General features: G+C 48.9%; 2 protein-coding genes across 3 annotated transcripts; both read left to right on the plus strand.

The window, feature by feature from the left end:
• Window positions 1–451: 451 nt before the first annotated feature.
• LOC123426543 (protein NUCLEAR FUSION DEFECTIVE 4-like) lies at window positions 452–6671 on the plus strand. Of its 2 annotated transcripts, none has more exons than XM_045110392.1 (3): window positions 452–1357; window positions 4755–5692; window positions 5949–6671. In XM_045110392.1, exons 1-3 carry the CDS (start codon window positions 1022–1024, stop codon window positions 6445–6447), a joined length of 1773 nt encoding a protein of 590 aa, XP_044966327.1. In that variant the 5' UTR covers window positions 452–1021; the 3' UTR covers window positions 6448–6671. The 2 variants fall into 2 exon arrangements, with proteins under 2 accessions (XP_044966327.1, XP_044966328.1); XM_045110393.1 differs by having other exon boundaries at window positions 1273–1361.
• A 1793-nt stretch (window positions 6672–8464) lies between these two features.
• LOC123426542 lies at window positions 8465–12363 on the plus strand. Its single transcript, XM_045110391.1, has 2 exons — window positions 8465–8714; window positions 9471–12363. The coding sequence occupies exon 2, from the start codon at window positions 9604–9606 to the stop codon at window positions 11803–11805; it is 2202 nt and encodes a 733-aa protein (XP_044966326.1). The 5' UTR covers window positions 8465–8714; window positions 9471–9603; the 3' UTR covers window positions 11806–12363.
• The last annotated feature ends 6936 nt before the right edge of the window (window positions 12364–19299 follow it).

Below are 19299 nucleotides of genomic sequence, written 5' to 3' on the forward strand. Positions count from 1 at the left end.
TGATAATGCAATTTTTAAAAAGTCTTATATTTAGAAACAGAGGAAGTGATATTTATTGTTGGCAAGGACTAATATAGTTTTTCTTAACAACAAGTATTCTTCTTTTGAAATTACTTGTCATAAAAACAAATATAAATGGATGTATCTAAACTAAAATATACTTCCATAATATATGTCTTTTTTAGAGATTTCACTAAATGGCTACATACGGATGTATATAGATATATTTTAAAGTATAGATTCATTTATTTTGTTCCGTATGTAGTCCCCTAGTAAAATCGCTTAAAAGACTTATATTTAGGAGCGGAGGGAGTAGATACATTGGTTCACTAGTATTTTCAAACGGAGGGAGTATTTAGAAACAGAGGAGTACTATTTTGGCCTAGCTCCATTTTTCGGCAGGAACGTGTGTATGATTGGATGGGATGGTACCGTCGAATCGATCGTTTGGTTACGTAGTCAAGTAGTGTCTCCTTACTTATAAATCTCGGAATAAACTCCTCAGCCTCTTGCGCAGCGCATTGGAGATTCGCATCGTCCCTCTCCTCCCTGCTCGTCATCCGACCATGTCATGAAATACAGCCATCCACACACAAAATAGCAGACAGTTCATCATTTCGATCGAGCACTGCGTCTTTTCTCCTCAACTTTTGCATTCAGTTGGTGTAAAGTAAAGGTCTTCTTTCCTTCCCGTCCGCCATCATTTCCTCTACCTCTGCGATAAACAAATTTTTGTTTAGCGCCACCTCCACCCGACGTCCTGACCTGACCCGAGCAAAAGCAAAGCAAAGCCAAGCCAAGCGAGGCGCGTTCTTTGCCTCCTGCCATTAAAAGCCTTCCTTTTTTTGGCTCCAAATCTGCGCCCGGTTTACTTCCTTCCATCAATCTCTCCGGCGGCTCCAGGATAGGATACCTTCCTCCCATTCCACCATCAAAAATCCAATCCTTGACCTTCACCTTGACCTCGGGCGACAAATTCCCCAACCAACAAGCATAAGCTTTCTTGGCCGCTCCGGCGGGGATGGGGATGCTCGCCGACAGGTTCAGGGCCTTCTCCACCAACCGATGGCTCGTCTTCGTCGCCGCAATGTGGCTGCAGTCCATGGCCGGCATCGGCTACCTCTTCGGCGCCATCTCGCCCGTCCTCAAGGCCGCCCTCGGCTACAACCAGCGCCAGCTCGCCGCGCTCGGCATCGCAAAGGACCTCGGGGACTGCGTCGGCTTCCTCGCCGGCACGCTCTCCGCCATGCTGCCCGCCTGGGCCATGCTGCTCATCGGCGCCCTGCAGAACTTCCTCGGGTACGGATGGCTATGGCTCATAGTCACTAAGCAGGCGCCGCCGCTGCCTCTCTCCATGGTCAGTAAGTCTTTGCGCTACTTCTTTCTTTCTTTTTTGAATTGTGCGCTGCTTATTTCTTACAGTAGATTGATTCATTCATAATTCATTGATTGCTGGTACCATTGAGTCTGATTAAATCACAAAGCTGTTCAAAATGGTCTTCAACTTTGAATGCTACTGCTGAATTAACACACAATACATTCAGGTCGTCGTGCCAATTTGTTTATGGAATTGCAAACAAGGTGGGCTTAACATGTGATGTAGACCGCACAGCACATGATAATTAAATAAAATGAGGGTTACTTGCTGGATAGGATCAGCTGGTGAAAATGGCGTGGAGGGATGGTACATCTTAGATTAAATCAGTTTTCTATGCACCGCCTTTCTTGTGAATTTGACCAATCACACATGTGTAAGTGTGTAATGCTGGCCGACCAATGGTGTATTCTTCTGCTATTCTTTATTTATAATAACTTGTCTTTGTCACTAGTAATGTTGGCCATATGCCTCACTTTTGTTTTCAGTAGTCACCATATTATGCCTAATTATTTACTAGGATAAGCACAAATCAAAGTACACGGCCGGCCGAATGATACAAGGTTGTTAGGCAGCCCTCTTTACAAAGCAGATCCCGAGATAAATGCACCAACATAAACGCAATGCGACTATGTTGTTGAAAAATAGCGCATGTAGGTCTGAATACAACATCATGACACGTTTTAGGACACCTAAGCTCCACGACAACGGCCTCAAGAGGGGACACAACACTAAGCGACGTCGCTGCTGAGTCCGGACAAGGATCTTCACTCGTAACCTTGGCACAGAGAGGAGAAGCACAATGACGTCCTCAAGAGAAGAGCGGTGACTTGCAGGCGCCGTCGTTGGTGCCAAAAGCATGAACTTTTGGTCGGTGGCTCACTAGTGCAGCACGAGGCCCGCACTACCACAACGAGCATAAGCCTCCAAATCTGGATCTAGGCATCGCCATTGTCAACGATAGAGAGCGAGTCTGAGCCACCCGCCGCCGCACTCCTCACCGCCAATACGACCAAGAGGCATAGCCACCATTGCCTTCATGATGCCCGCCAAAGAGCCAACCATATGGACCTCCACTCGAGTCCGCCGCCCCAGCATCCATGACTCGTGACGCCGCCAACTGTCTACATCACCGCATATCAACCAACCATGGTAGGAAGAGCAAAGGGCACCTCCTTCCACTCCTAGCCCGACATCAGCCCCCAAGTCTGCGTTACATGCTTCCACGGTAGGAAGCGCCTACGCTCTGCGTCCCCAACCAATTCCGATGGACCGGGAGGCACACACCCTAGTGATTTCCGACGTCCATCATTGAGCAAACCCCCGCCTTAGTACTCTAGCCTTGGCCCAGGCGAGCTTGACCCACGCCCATGGCCATTGGCATCGATCCGTCCGACTGTGCAGCAGCGACACGATAACCACCGCTACCCATCGTGCCGTCAGCTCACCACCCGTGAGCTCAATTCGGTACCTAGCCCAACCTCATCTACCCGGAGCAAGAACCTCGACCCGCCTTGGGCCCAAATCTGGCCCAAGCGAGCATGAGCCCTAGGACAGAACCACCTTTGTTGTGTGCGTGGCAGACCCGATACCACGGTCGATACCCTGCGCCGCCCCACGCGCCGCCGGCTCAGACCCAGGAGAATGGAGACCGCCGCCGTGACCCTACACCGCTTGCCAGATCACAGCCACCGGAACACTACATGCCCGCACCGCCATCATGCCCAAGATTTGCACGACAACCGATGAACCCGCCCACCACTAGCCACCTTGGCATGCCTACGACCATGCTGCCGCATTAGGAAGGGTGTTGTCAAGCTTCATGCACTAGCCAACACAGTCCATAGTCTGGACTGATGGAAAGGGCTAGGCAATCGAAAATACACTTCAACACCCCCTCTCATGTGTGACGCGGGAAGTTAACATGTGAATAGACTCAAAGCTATGGTCAAGAGGCCTATACGTGGACTAAGAGGGGTAACAACAATTTTTTGGATAAACTACGAAAGCTAGGACTTGAACTCAAGACCTTAGGCTCTGATACCATGTCAAGCTTCATGCACTAGCCAACACAATCAAAAGTGCAAACTGATAAAAAGGACCAGGCAATCCGCATATACACTACAACAGGCATGACACCGGCTACTGTGTTATACACAGCCCGCGCTAGATCTGCGATCCCGCCGAACGACCGTCACCACCACCCAACCGTCCATGCAGGTCCCGAGGATAGCCACCACCACCATGAGGCCGCATCACCATGACACCACGCCGCACAAGCAACACCACATCTCTGTGTGGCGACGCCATCCCGCGCCGACCACCACCAAGGAGGGAGGAGGAAGGGCCCTGCCGCCCCTGACGTTGCCCGGGCTTCGCCTGGCAGCGCCCTTCGGCAGTGGCAAGGGTTGAGGAGGTACGGGAGAGACTGTCGATGACGGCTACGGTTGCCTCACGGTCGAGCGACGCGGGAGGGCCGAAGCTTTTTTGTGTCCCACAGGTTCTCCTCCTAATTATTTACTGTCACAGCAATCGATTGCCTATTTGTCAATGTTCAAGCCTTAGATTCTTTATCGGCGTGAAATTGATACAACAGAGATCCTTCTTAATTCAATTAAGGTGTTGCTTTTGTAACACATTTTCTTTCTTAATATGATATGGATTCACTATAAACATTATTGGTCTTCTTCGGATTAGCTGGCAAAGTAGTCAAGTCTTACACTCTTACTTCCTAAACTTCCTGTGTTTCTCCAAATTTCTCACACGTTAGTAGTATTGTAAATTTATGGCTGTCATCAATGTGCACATAGCTTTGCCAGGTTTGATGTTTGATTGCGAAAACTGCACGCCATATCACAAATCATCATCACAATCACTATGATTGACCGGTGAATGGCTGAATGATTGTTTATTTACAAGTAAACAATTAGTTTGGCCACATCATTTTTTTTTACGGAGCACATCATTTTCTTGATTCCCCAAAAAGCCTGGAGGATATATGAGCTATCTACACAGCCTCAGTTGCTTGGTCAAGCAATTATTGGTGTGCAGCTCGATGACGTAATCCACACATTTGTTACTTGCCATGCAGAGCTACATTCTTTTGTTTTGTTTCTATCTCTTAAATTTATAAATTGATAGACTGTACACTATGTAAGTTCAGTTTTGTATATGGAACTATAGAATGGCTTCTCCAACTAAAGTTGACCAATGAGTTGCATTGTTATCCAGGAGACCTGGATCCCAAACTATGTGGAGAAAATAGGGAATCCCCACAATTAGATAAATGCAAACAAAAATCTGGAACTTGGGTAGTTATTTGCTTCCTTTTGCTTAATTTTCTATACTAATATAATACTTCTTGATGTTTTTAATTCAGATGTGTGTCCTTATCTTTGTTGGAACCAACGGCGAGACATATTTCAACACAACTTCACTCGTTACATGCATCCAGAATTTCCCAAAGAGCAGGGGGCCAACTGTGGGTATTCTGAAAGGATTTGCTGGCCTTAGCAGTGCAATTCTCACTCAATTGTTTGCAGTTATGCACACACCAGACCATGCAACTCTTATCTTCATGGTCGCAGTAGGGCCATCACTTGTTGCCATTGGCCTGATGTTTGTTATAAGGCCTGTTGGGGGTCACCGACAGGTGCGGTCATCTGACAAGAACAGCTTCATGTTCATCTACACCATTTGCATGCTCCTTGCCTCATATCTCGTTGGTGTGATGCTAGTCCAAGATTTCCTGGAAGTGAGTGATAATGTGGCTATTTCTCTCACAGTGTTTCTTTTCATCTTGCTTATTTTACCGATCGCGATCCCGGTGGCCCTGACGTTTAGCTTGAAAACTGAATATCCAAGTCCATATGAAGAGGCTCTGCTGTCTGAAGCATTAAAAGGAGAGGCAAGTACTTCACATGAAACGGAGGATCAACCAGAGTTGATTCTAAGTGAGATGGAAGAAGAGAAGCCTAAAGACATTGACTCTTTATCCCCATCTGAAAGGAGAAGAAGAATTGCAGACTTGCAGACCAGGTTAGTTCAAGCTGCAGCAAGAGGTGGGGTTAGAGTCAGGAAGGGACCACATAGGGGGGAGAACTTCACCCTGATGCAGGCATTGGTCAAGGCTGATTTTTGGCTTATTTGGTTATCGCTTCTGCTTGGGTCTGGATCAGGGCTGACGGTGATCGATAATTTGGGTCAGATGAGCCAAGCTGCTGGTTTCAAAGACGCGCATAACTTCGTGTCATTGACGAGCATATGGAACTTCCTTGGTCGTGTTGGAGGTGGTTACTTCTCTGAGATTATTGTCAGGTACCAACACTAGGTTCTCCACATTTTGATCTGGCATCCACTGTTAACACAACACATAAAAATGATAACTATCATTTTGCAGTACCTGTATTATCAGTAAAATTTGGAAATAGTTTTTATCGTAGTTATGACTCATATTTACTTGACTAATAATATTCTGCCATGGTACTTGTTTGTTAAATTCGGATAATTCTTCATACATCTCAAATATTGGCCAGGCTTTCTTCATAGATTGACCAACTATTCTTCTGATCAGGGAGCGTAAATACCCAAGGCACATAGCATTGGCCCTCGCTCAGATACTGATGGCTGCTGGACATTTCCTCTTTGCAATGGCTTGGCCTGGAACTATGTACATGGGAACCTTCCTGGTTGGACTTGGATATGGTGCTCACTGGGCTATTGTGCCGGCTGCCGTTTCTGAACTTTTCGGCGTAAAACACTTCGGTGCAATGTATAATTTCCTCACAGTAGCAAACCCCACAGGGTCGCTGATCTTCTCAGGTCTCATTGCCAGTAGCTTCTATGACTATGAAGCTGAGAGGCAAGCACAGAGCTCAGCGTCGTCGTCTCCACAATTTCTTCAGGGCATGGGTTTACTTGCAAATGGGCCACTGAAGTGTGAAGGGGCTGTTTGTTTCTTTGTCAGCTCGTTGATCATGTCAGCATTTTGCGTCGTGGGTGCTGGCTTGAGCCTTGTCATTGTTTACAGGACCAAGCGAGTTTACTCTCACCTCTATCGAACTGTCCGGTGATGAACTTTTTCCATGGATAGATCATCCCCGTTGTACCATGTACTGTACATAATTATTGAACATATGATTCATGAATCAAGATACAAGAAGCTAAAGTTTATTTGTATAGTTTCAGATCATTTTAGAGTCTGTACTGTTAGCAACGCGTTCCTAGATGTAAATTGCAGTTCCTTTTTGTCCGACGATGTGACTGTATTTATCTATCAATGCTATTTTGGCTGTTATGAACCTTCTCTCATGATAACACCTTGTATGATTTCTGCCGATGCTGGAAACATGAAGGGCTATTTATTGGACTTTCTCGCAGTGTATGAAACTTGTGACTAGTAAATGTTGTCATGCTTTTCGTGTATGTTTACTTTGGAATAATGACCTCAGGTGACCAAAGTCAGGAATTCAAACTGCAAAATGGTTGTGGCGTGGAGTTTGTCCAAGTTTTGTCGCTATATTTTTTAGGGAACTTTGTCGCTATTTATGTACTACCAGGTATGCACCTTGACTGTGATCTTAGTTCCATCCTGAAACTGAACACATCAACTGCCTAACTTGCAGCTACTTGCAGACCTGGGCATTTATCTATCTGGGCTGCCACGCTGCTACTTTGGTCTGGCAGCAAAACTCCCAGAGACTTTGTTGTTTAAGCTTGTGAACATGACATATTATTATCCAAGTGATGTTCCTTTGGTGACTGGCAACATGTATGTAGGCTGATCCTGTCACCTGAAGATTCAGCTCCTGGGTGCTACTGCCAAACAACTCTTCAGTTCTTGAACAAAGTGACAGAAACACAATCTGCTCAACTCAGTTCTCATACAACCACATTATTCCTGTGAAGACACTTTTCTGGTTCAATCTGTAACCAATGTTAACCTACTACACACTGAAATCTGAAGAGCTGGGATCTTCAGGCTTATCAACAAGAGCACAGAGTGCCATTTGTTCAGGATCACACAAGAGGCATTCTGAAACTGGATTCATGCAACTCAGAGCTGAATGCAGATGCACAGTGGAAGACTCACACTCTTCTTGTCTACTTTTTCCTTGCATGCTCAAATGAGGCAAATTTGCACCTAGGGCTGTGCCATGATGCATTACCAGCAACATCCTTGGAATTTTGTTGTTGTTGCAATAACAGAATACAAGTAGAAGCAGGTGTGCCAGTGCTGCTAGATATTTTCCTAGTTCTTGTGCTGCTAGTGTCATATGCCTACTTTTATTATTTCCTCTGATACTACCAGTACAAATTGCTGGTGAGGTGATGATGTAGAGAGGGTGTGTCTGTGTGTACTTAAAGGGTAACAGGGAGAGTGGGGCCCACATGGGGGTAGAAAAGGTTCTCAGTCTGCACACAAGGTATCTCTTCTCTTGTCAGGAAAAAATATTAGGGCTCACTGGAGAGTAGAGGAGGGCAAAGCTTTTTGTGGCTGGTTGTTGTGATTTTAGCTTAACCCTAGGCATAATCCTTTGCTAGGTAGTATGAAATACCTGAAACAACCCTAGTCACATCTGATTGATCTAACAACACACACGGGCAGCACTAGGGTTACGCTCCCACCTCTGTGGTTTTACAGAAATAGCCCCTAATAAAGGTTTCTCATCCTATACTATGCGTATACGTACGTACCTGCCCATGTATACACTCTGGTACAATGACTAGTGGGCCCACCTGGGGGATATTTAGGACACTTTCCCATGTGCTCCGCCCTGCATTAACGTCAAATCCACAGCTTAAAACAGCAATTAATAATATTAAAACCCCAATTAAAGTACGTAATCAGCTTAACCTTCCCCCTCTTAATAAAGATAAAGAAATGCCAGCAGTACTGTACTCCGGTATGTTTTGTGTCTGAGAGCCGGAAATGGCCAGAAAGCCCCTGACCGGGGGTTTGGGCCTGACTGCGGGGGAGTTTAATTCGGGGCACCAAATGAGGGCAAAGTTTCAAACTTTTAAAGGCAAACCGCAAAAAAAACAAAGCGGAATAATAATAATCTTCTATCTCTATTTTTACAGGACACACACACGCAGGCCTGACCTACACTCTCCTTTTCTACTACTACTGCTGCTCTGCTGCTACCCCTCTCATTTGGTATTACGATTTTTGGGGCTTTGACTAAAAGTCTTGAGCTAAAAAGCTTCATTTTTTTTAGAGCTCCTCCGTCCCTCCCTCCCCGAAATAAAATCCGGGGCCGAAGGATTTGCAATTCGGGGGAGCTCGTGGCCTCCAATCCGCCCCGATTCCTGCGCCTCCTCCAGCCGATCCGCATGGGTACGTCCTCCCCTCCTCCTTGGCTCTCGATTCAGGTGCTTTTCGCCGCCGGCCGTGGCCTGTCGCGGCAGATCTGACGGCCTAGGGTTCTTGGGGCTCTGGACTTTCCGCGCCCGGGTTCGGCGCCGCTGCTGGGTCGGTGCGCCGGGGACGCGGATCGCCCGGATCGGTGCCTCTCTCGGCCGGATTCCTGACGGGTTTTGGGGCTCTTCTTGAGCTGATTTGGGCGCTTCGATGTGTTCATTTCGCTTGGGTTTTGGCGCTGTTTCTGGGGGAGCCGGGGCTCCAGATTCCCTAGTTTTGTGGAGAAAGCTGGGTTGGATCTTTCTCACACTGTCTCTTGCTACCCAAGATTAATTGCCTTTTTGGGCGGGTCGGTGTAGCTCCGGTCGCTGATCTGCTGAGCCTTCAAGTCCCGATTCGCTGAAGCAAATCTCAGTGGCGCGTAGTCCACTCCATTCTAGTTGAGTAGATTTGGTGTACTGCCAAGTAAATTTGTCGGAGCTGAAATTAAATGACGACGAGATAGATTTCGCTTCCAGATTGATTTCCAGTCCTACCAAGTTAGAAATTAATACTCCAGGCGGATAGTGCCGAAATTCATAGTGTTCAGTACTTCACTGCTTGGTTTACATGTTTTCTCAGGTTTCACTTCACTGTGGATGCTGTGCTACCGCTATGTTGTTTGCAATCCCATGGAGTGTGCTCTGTATTTTGTTCCTCAATATTCTTATCATTTGCCCTACTTTGTTGCAGACCAATGGAGTTCTCATAACCCTCAAGGTTAGATCAACAGTACTGTGCAGTGAACTCTTGTTCATTTCTTGGTCCTGGGCTTCTTCATTCTTGCTCAAGTCCAGCTGTCTGTTGATCCAATTCAAAGGTGGAGATGAGTGTGGAGTACAATATGGATGAAGCTTTGAAAGCACGAAATACTGCAGAGAGCAAGTTTCACGCGCGCGACCTCAGGGGTGCACGCAAGTATGCGGTCAAGGCCCAGAATCTCTGCCCATCACTTGAGGGCATATCCCAGATGGCGTCCACTCTTGAAGTTCATCTTGCAGCGGAGTCTAAGATTGATGGAGAGAGTGACTGGTACCGGATCTTGTCCCTACCCGCCTTTGCGGATGAAGAGGATGTGAAGAAGCAGTACAGGAAGCTAGCTCTCCAGCTGCACCCTGATAAGAACAAGTCAGTCGGTGCTGAGGAGGCCTTTAAACTGATCTCTGAGGCGTGGAGTGTGTTGTCTGATACTAGTCGGAAGGCAATTTATGATCAGAAGAGGTCAGATCATTCTGTTGTCAACGTGACCAATGGCATGTATACATATGACAAGAAGGCGACTAAGAGAGCTCGGAAGAATGCTGCTGCCGCCGCAGCAGCCGCCGCTGCTGCTGCGGCTGCTGCTGAGGCTACTGCTCGTCCTGCTGGTGTTGATACTTTCTGGACATCTTGCAATCGCTGCCGTATGCAGTATGAGTACTTAAGAATGTATCTTAATCATAACCTTCTGTGCCCAAATTGCCATCACGCGTTCATGGCGGTAGAGACTGGATTTCCTTGCAACGGAAGCAGTTCATCTTTCTCCTGGTCAACCAAGCAGCAGCCACAGAACCACAGTTCCACCAAACATTCATATGGCTCAACAAGCAGGACTTCTAGCATTCCGGGAACAGGGCATGTGGGGTATCAGCAAGATAGTACTTATGATTCCTACAACAGTCAAAGCTTTCAGTGGAATCAGTACTCCAAGACAGCGCCTGCAGCTGACACAAATGCTTACAGTACCCAGGCTTCCGAGAAACCTAGAAGAAATGAAGAGAGCTACAGCTACAACTACCCTGAAAGTGGAAACACATGTGACCCTGAGAGAACTACTTCAAGGCGTGGCCGGTTTGCAAAGCGGAGAAGGCATAGTAATGATTATACTACTGTGGATTATGCTGGAGATAACAAAGAAACGGTGGTTGCAAGCACAGAGACAAATGCTTTCACTGATGTGGGGCGGGTTAATGGCACTTCAGTGGAAAAGTTGAGATCTGCAGTGAGTGTAAGGAGAGCTAATGTTTTGAGAGAGATCTCCCAGATTGATACACGGGGTCTACTTGTTGAGAAAGCCAAAGAAGCCGTCCGGGGAAAATTGCAAGAGCTGAGCATGGCAGCATATTCACGGTTTGCAGAGAAAAGGAAGTCAGAAGGAAAGGTATATCCTAGTGACAACAACGTAAAGGCAAATGGGGTCCTCTCTGGCAAGCTTGGCAAAGGACTAAAGCTATGCAGTTCAATAAGTGTTGACACCCAAGTACCTGCAACCGCAACTGATGAAAAGAATCCAGAACAGAAGCGTGTGCCTGTTTCTATTGATGTCCCAGACCCTGACTTCCATGATTTTGATAAGGATCGCACAGAGAGAGCTTTTTATAGTGACCAAGTATGGGCTACATATGACAGTGAGGATGGAATGCCTCGTCTATATGCAATGGTGCAGAAAGTTCTCTCAATGAGACCTTTCAGAATCCGCATGAGTTTCCTCAATTCCAAATCCAATATTGAACTGTCACCAATAAACTGGGTTGCCTCTGGTTTCCAGAAAACATGTGGCGATTTTAGGGTTGGAAGGTACCAGATTACGGAAACAGTCAACATATTTTCACACAAAGTCAGCTGGACTAAAGGCCCTCGTGGGATTATCAGAATTGTTCCTCAGAAAGGTGATACATGGGCTTTGTATCGAGACTGGTCTCCTGATTGGAACGAGCTTACACCTGATGATGTGATATATAAATACGAGATTGTGGAAGTTATTGATGATTTCACTGAGGAGCAAGGGCTGACTGTGATTCCATTGTTGAAGGTTGCTGGTTTCAAAGCTGTGTTCCATAGGCACATGGACCCCAAGGAGGTGAGGAGGATACCAAAGGGTGAGCTGTTTCGATTCTCGCATCAGGTTCCTTCTCGGTTGCTGACTGGTGAAGAAGGCAACAATGCCCCGGAAGGTTGTCATGAGCTTGATCCTGCTGCAACCCCGGTGGACCTTCTTAAGGTTATTACAGAGGTGAATGAAGACGTGGCGGCGCAGACTGCTGAATAGAAGAGGGCAACAACTCTGAACACTGAACTGAAGATAGCTTGGGTGTCTGAAGTGTGAAATGTGCTGCACAGATGACAGCAAGTCAACATTTGTTGGTGTCTTAGTTCTATTATGCCATCTTATTTTTGGCTGATGACTTGGACAATACTGCCAGGGCAAGCAGCTTATGTCGTGGACTTCTGACTGTTAATTCTTAGGCATTTCTAACACTCGGAGTTTATCGCGCCATGGATATCATCTTCTAGAGTAAAAGAAGCATTGGGAGGCGATTTATGCGGCGACTAGTCAAAGGAAAGCTATGGAGCCTCATGGCTTGCTGACGGCGTTACTCTGTTCAGGTATGGTGTTGAGCATAGGAGCCATCAAGTTTGAGGGGGGAGGCGCTACTGGACTTCCCCATGTACCCGGAAATTATTAATGTACCAAATTTACCTAAGATGTTGTATTTCCTTTAATCTATAGCGATGCGTCCTTATATAATGTTGAACTTGATGATTTCAAAATTCTGATTTGAACTCGGTGAACATGTTCGGCAATTTAATATTATATTTAGTGGAAGCTTGAGCTTCTCGTGGGCTTGTTCTGTTTCCTTTTTATTGCTTGGCTGGATTAATGGTGGAGATGGAAATTTTGTGCTGTTGACAATACATGCTGGTCTGCTCCATGTTCATTCAATCTCCGAGATAAATGCAGTGTTCACCCTCTTGCCGGTCTTCATGAACTACTAGTGGTCGAAGGCGCGCCCGTGCAAGTGCTCTTGACTTATACAATTTTTATTGTTGCTTAAACTATAAAAATAACAAAGTACACGTGTCAAATGAGTAAAAATACATCTGGTTGAACATTATCAGGGTACATAGCATTTGCTAGATGATACAAATTTGCTAAAGAAAATAAAAAATTCTGTGAAGTGCAATAGTTTCTTTACAGGCTAAGCTATTATAAGCAAATGTGAAATAGAAGATTGACAGGCTAAAACAGTGAGATCATTTAGTAACACAGATGGTTTCACTCTTTGTCGGGGGATAACCCCGGGGTAGGCTCATCGAGCCTGCTCCTTCATTTCCTATTTAAAGGGGATGACCAAGTATGATTCTTCAAGGCCCAAGTTTTCTGATCGACTAGGCTGCGCCTGCCGGCTGGAGGACGAGGCGGCCAACTCTCTGGCCGGTCAGGCAATCCTTGCCGGCTAGAGGTGATACGGCTACCTCTTCTTGATCGTTTTGGCCAAGCTAGCCGGCTAGGAACGAGGCGGCCGTGCCCAAGCCGGCTAGCCAAGCAGGCTAGCCGGTCGGGGATCTCAAGTCACATCAGATCGTAGGTCATGACGAGACCTTACGATTAAAGGTAGCTACGCGTCAGCAAAGGTACTGGATCGGAGTGCCCGGCAGGTACGAGCGTCGGCGGCCACGCCGCTGACCTACCCCGGCTCTGATCCATCACCCAGCATAGTGTCGGACCGTCAAACTCCCACTCCATTACTGCACTCGGCATGGGGAACAGTGGAGGCGGCCGTACTATCTGTGCTGGACGACGCCGGACGTACAGCGCGTGCTCGGCGTCAACCTTACGCGAGAGCTTCATTGGCTAGCCGGCGGGTCCCATAGCCAGACGAGACCTCGCAGCCGGCGGCCCCCTCAAGCAGCAAGACAAGACCCTCGTGGGCCCCCTGGCCAGCCGGCGAGGCTGCCAGCCGGGTCCCACTCTTGTACCCTTTATCCGTATTGTAGGCCGGTGGGTTCGTCTATAAAACCCCCCGGTCACCCTCCATGTAGGGGGTCGGTCGAACAACATACCACACCCACCAACCACTTAGAGAGAGGCAGAGACGAGCCGGCTGCTCCCCTCTTCCTCCTGCCCAACACAACTCCAGGAGCAAGCTTGTAATCCATCCATATACATCATACACTTCGACAGGACTAGGGGTATTATCTCTACGGAGAGCCCTGAACCTGGGTACATCGTGCGTTCCATGCTTGTACCAACCTCGTCCCCAGCGTCCTCCGTTGTCTCTTCGATTCTCACCGACTTTAGCCTACCTATGGCATATGTTGTGAGTATTCACCGACATTTGGCGCCCATCGTGGGGCCGATCGCGGCATCGGCTAGCTTTACGCGCTGGGCGGGACCCCGCACCTACACCACCGGATGCATCGCGTCCGGATCGATGTGCATGCCCGTGGAGCACGCTTTTGATGAGGCAACACCGATGATGATCGACGTCCCCGTCCGTCATGCGGATTCGGACGAAGATTCCGATGACGAGGCACCTCCTAGGGTCGTCGTCGCTGCTATGGAGAACCTCAGCGTTTTCTTTAGCGACCTGCATCTCAACGACGGTCCTCGCTACTTTCGCGAGGACTTCGACTTTGAGGCGCTATGCGCCAGCTTCAATAGGCTCTCTATCGCTGAGATGCCTGCACATGACGTGTACCCTAGCAACGTACTCGTCTTCGACGGCCCTCCGTCGTCGGTGGGTTTCTTCACCCCGTACCATGTCGTCGCCGTCTCCAACGTCGTGGAGGTGATGGTTATCGGCGCTGGCACCAACACGGCTCATGGCAAGGCGTCAGCAGACACTGGTGTGCCTGCTGCTGTCACCGCTGATACTCTTCAGGACGCTCTCGCCGGCCTGAAGACACCCATCGCCGCTTCCACAAACCCTAACGACGCCCGAGCCTCACTGGAGGAGGCTCGCAAGCATATCTTGGAGGAAGGTATTGCCGCCGCCTCGGCAAAGAGTTGGATGGAGGCTACACAGCGCGAGTATAACTCCGCATACGGCCTCACTCCGATTTCTGAGGCCCCTAGCCGGCTTGGATCGGTCCGCGGCCGCGGCCGGTTCATTTCCGAGATCCTAGGCGACAACTAGCCCGTCTACGAGACCCCTGCGGCCAACTTGCGGGCGGCGCAGGCGGCCATGGAAGAAATGCCAAGCCTGGAGGGCGAGGAGCGCGCCTTCGAGGAGAAGCGGGTCAAGGATCTCCTTGACGCCGCCAACAAACAGCAGATGTGGCTTGACCCCGGTCAGGCCCAGTCAGAGTCTTCGGGACCCAACCCCGGAGCGCGCCGCAACCCTAGCGGTCATCGCCACGCGGAGGGATCTTCCTCGCATCGCACCTCCGACCGGAGGGGCGAGGGAAGCCAAGACCGGCGCTCCCAGCGCCAGAGCGAGCATACTTCGAGCAGGCGTCGCGGAGGCGACGAGAGCGACTCGGCATGTGAGGTTCCTCGTCCGGGGAGGACCCATGCCTCCGGTTCGCGAGGTGCTTCTCCGCTCGCAGCTCGGATCGGCGCTCACGTTCCCTAGGGTGACTAGGACGCCCGTAGGCGTCTCATCACCCTGGCCCAGTCAGCCGTCCTGGAGGAGGACGGTCCCATCGGTCCGACATGCTTCGGCCCCCGGATCCGAGGGGAGCCATTCCCCCGAGGCTTCACCTTGCCTCGGGACACCCCCAAGTACAATGGCACTGCCAAGCCAGAGGGCTGGCTGATCGACTACACCACAGCCGTCGGCATTGCCAGGGACAATAAGCGCGTAGCAGTCCGCTACGTGCCACTCATGTTGGCCAGCTCGGCTCGGACTTGGCTTAACAGCGTTTCAGCCGGCAGCGTCAACTCATGGGTGGACTTCGAGGAGGCGTTCGTCCGCAACTTCACCGACACCTACAAGCGCCCTGGCCGGCCTCGCGAGTTAGCCATGTGCGTCCAGAGGCCCGATGAACCCCTTCGCGACTACGTCACTCGGTGGACGGAGCTCCGCAACTCCTGGGAGGGGGTGCATGAGGTACAGGCCATCCAGTACTTCATCGACGGTTGCTGAGACGACATCCTCCTCAAGCACAAGCTCATGTGCTCCGAGCCCACCTCTCTGGCGATGCTCATGGCCAAGGCGGACAAGTACGCCACGGTCGATGCGAGTCAAGGTGTCCGCCTCGGACAAGGCTGTCCCCACGCCGGCTACTCCCAAGCTGGCTGGAGACGGTCGAGGCGGCCAAAACAACAACAAGCGCAAGGCGGATCAGATGGATTCACGCTCTAACAACAAATTGGTAGCTAGCGTGGAGGGCGAGACGTCGGCTCCCCAAGCCGGCTCTCAGCGGAAGCGCCCCAACAAGGGCAATACAAACTGGTTGCCCAAGCAGACCTTCGAGCAGCTGCTTGACGCCCCCTGCAAGATACATTCTGGGGCACAACCGTCTACCCACACCCTTCGACAGTGCAACTTCGCATGCCGGCTGTCGCAAGGGGAGGGCCTGCCGGCTGCCCCAGGAGTGCAGGCTACGCCTCATGCCCCGGCTCCTGGTCCTGCTCCGGCTCAACCACCGCCGCCTCGCGACGACGGCCGCCTCCACGACGACTACCCCCATCAAGACGGAGCATTCGTCGTCTTCACCAGTGAAGGCGATGACAAGCATAGCCTGCGCCAGAGACGACGCGAGGTGAATGCCACGGTTCCCCAATTCATGCATTGGTCCGACAGATCAATCACATGGAGACGGGTAGACCATCCTGCGATGATGCCCAACCCGGGCTCATATGCGCTCGTCCTCGACCCCACCTTTGCCTCCAAGAGGCTCACCTACCGGTTCTCCCGGGTGCTGGTCGACAGCAGCAGCAGCATCAACATCCTCTACCTCGACACTCTCCGCAAGCTCGGGCTCAAGGAGACAAACATCCTCCCGACCAACACTGTCTTCCACGACATCGTGCCTGGACAGTCCTGCTCGCCTATCGGCAAAATCCATTTGGACGTCTGATACGTCTCCGTCGTATCTATAATTTTTGATTGTTTCATGCCAATATTCTACAACTTTCATATACTTTTGGCAACTTTTTATACTATTTTTGGGACTAACATATTGATCCAGTGCCCAGTGTCAGTTCCTGTTTGTTGCATGTTTTTTGTTTCGAGAATATCCATACCAAACGAAGTCCAAACGCAATAAAAATTTACGGGGATTTTTTTGGAATATTTATGATTTTTGGAAAGAAGAATCAATGCGAGGCGATGCACGGAGTGCCCACAAGCCCTGTCACCGTGGCCAAGGGGTGGGCCCGCGGCAGGCAGACTTGTGGCCTCTCCTTAAGGCGGTTGGAGCGCTTCTTTCGCCGCAAGAAATATAATATCCGGAAGAAAATCGTGTTAAAATTTCAGCCCAATCGGAGTTACGAATCTCCGGGAATTTAAGAAACGGTGAACGCATAATCTGGGAGCGCAGAAAAAGAAGGACACATAGAGAGAGAGATCCAATCTCGGAGGGGCGAGAGAGCCCCTCCGCCACCATGGAGACCATGGACCAGAGGGGAAACCCTTCTCCCATCTAGGGAGGAGGTCAAGGAAGAAGAATAAGGAGGGGGGCTCTCTCCCCCTCTCTCCCGGCGGCGCCGAAACGCCGCCCGGGACATCATCGTGTGACGACGATCTACACAAACACCTCCGTTATCTTCGCCAACATCTCCATCATCTTCCCCCATCTATATTCAGCGGTTCACTCTCCCGCAACCCGCTGTAGCCTCTACTTGAACATGGTGCTTGATGCTACATATTATTATCCAATGATGTGTTGCTATCCTATGATGTCTGAGTAGATTATCGTTGTCCTATCGGTGATTGATGAATTGCTATGATTGGTTTAATTTGCTTGTGGTTATGTTGCTGTCCTTTGGTGCCCATCATATGGTCGTGCGCGTGGATCACACCATAGGGTTAGTTGTATGTTGATAGGACTATGTATTGGCAGGCTAGAGTGATAGAAGCTTCAAACCTAGCATAGAAATTGATGCATATGGGATTGAAGGGGGACCAATATATCTTATTGCTATGGTTGGGTTTTACCTTAATGAACGTTAGTAGTTGTGGACGCTTGCTAATAGTTCCAATCATGAGTGCATAGAATTCCAAGTAAGGGATGACATGCTAGCAGAGGCCTCTCCCACATGATACTTGTTATCGATCTAGTAACGTAGTCAATTGCTTAGGGACAATTCCGCAACTCCTACCACCACTTTTCCACACTCGTTAGACACTCGTAGTTGTTTCTTTATCTAACCAGCCCCTAGTTTTATTTACGTGTTCTTTACTTTCTTGCAAGCCTATCCTATCACTCCTACAAAGTACTTCTAGTTTCATACTTGTTCTAGGTAAAGCGAACGTAAAGTGTGCGTAGAGTTGTATCGGTGGTCGATAGAACTTGAGGGAATATTTGTCCTACCTTTAGCTCCTCGTTGGGTTCGACACTCTTACTTATCGAGAAAGGCTACAATTGATCCCCTATACTTGTGGGTTATCAAGACCTTTTTCTGGCGCCGTTGCCGGGGAGAGATAGCGTGGGGTGAATATCCTCGTGTGTGCTTGTTTGCTTTATCACTAAGTAGATTTATTTGCTATTCTAAGTTGTTCTCTATCTTTAGTTATGGATATGGAACACGAAATACCAAAAAAAAAGGTGTCGTGGTAACGATTCCGACAATAGAAAGAGGGTAGGATAACGGAGCATGATCTATCAAGATGCACATGGGTGACACGGTGGTTTTAGCGAGTTCAAGCCTCTCACAGTGGAGATAACAACCCTACGTCTCGTGCTCCGGAGAGGCTTTGTCTTATCTGTCATTGACATGAGTTACATGGTATAGAGAGAGCCAGAGCTCCAGGGAAGGAATGAGCCCGCAGGGGGAGAAGAAGTTGGTCCCCTTGGCTATGTGGTGGGGGTGGCTTATATAGAGTGCGTCACCCCCTCACCTCCTATGTTACAAGATGGAGCATTAGTGCCATGATGACAACCCACTATGAAACCTCCACTATGAGTATGATGCTTCGACTACCCTGTTGGTCTTCGCATATCCGAGTGAGACATATGGCCGAGTGGTTTACCGTCGTCCGAGTGGATAGTGTGTACTTGTCCGAGTGGATCCATACCGAGTGGATTAGATGTTGTCGCGATCCAGCCAGAATTTCCCTTGTAGTCCTAATAATGAGGTGCCCTTGGGTAGGACATACAGGTCAGGCCTATGACCGTACCCTAGGGCTGTATCCCCGTCAATAGGTTTACTTGCTACTCATGGAGATGGGGAACCTCCTAAAACCCTCGAGGCTCGTTATGTGGAAAATATTATGCACTTCTTTAATAATCCCGAGAAAGCCCCATTCAATTATATAATGGGATACACGTTGGATCAACGTGAATACTTTAAGGATTATTGCTTGACTCAAAAAGGGAAACTTTTATGGGATCAAATCCATTTGTTGAAATGGTATGCTTGGGAACTATGCAAGAGATATGGTGTTACTTGTTGCTCTAGGATGAAGGCTCCACACCTTCCCTTTTCTTGTGAATTTAATGATCATAGAACCTTGGCTTCTTATGCTAATGATATATATGATTACTATGATGTGGAGCAAATAGAAGAGTTTGTTGCTTTTATGGGTGCTTATGAAATTGAGGCTGTGTTTAAAGGGTGTAATGATAATGATGATGCTCCTTACCGATCTGA

Source organism: Hordeum vulgare, chromosome 2H, assembly GCF_904849725.1.
Source record: "Hordeum vulgare subsp. vulgare chromosome 2H, MorexV3_pseudomolecules_assembly, whole genome shotgun sequence".
In the NCBI taxonomy this organism is placed as follows: Eukaryota; Viridiplantae; Streptophyta; class Magnoliopsida; order Poales; family Poaceae; genus Hordeum; species Hordeum vulgare.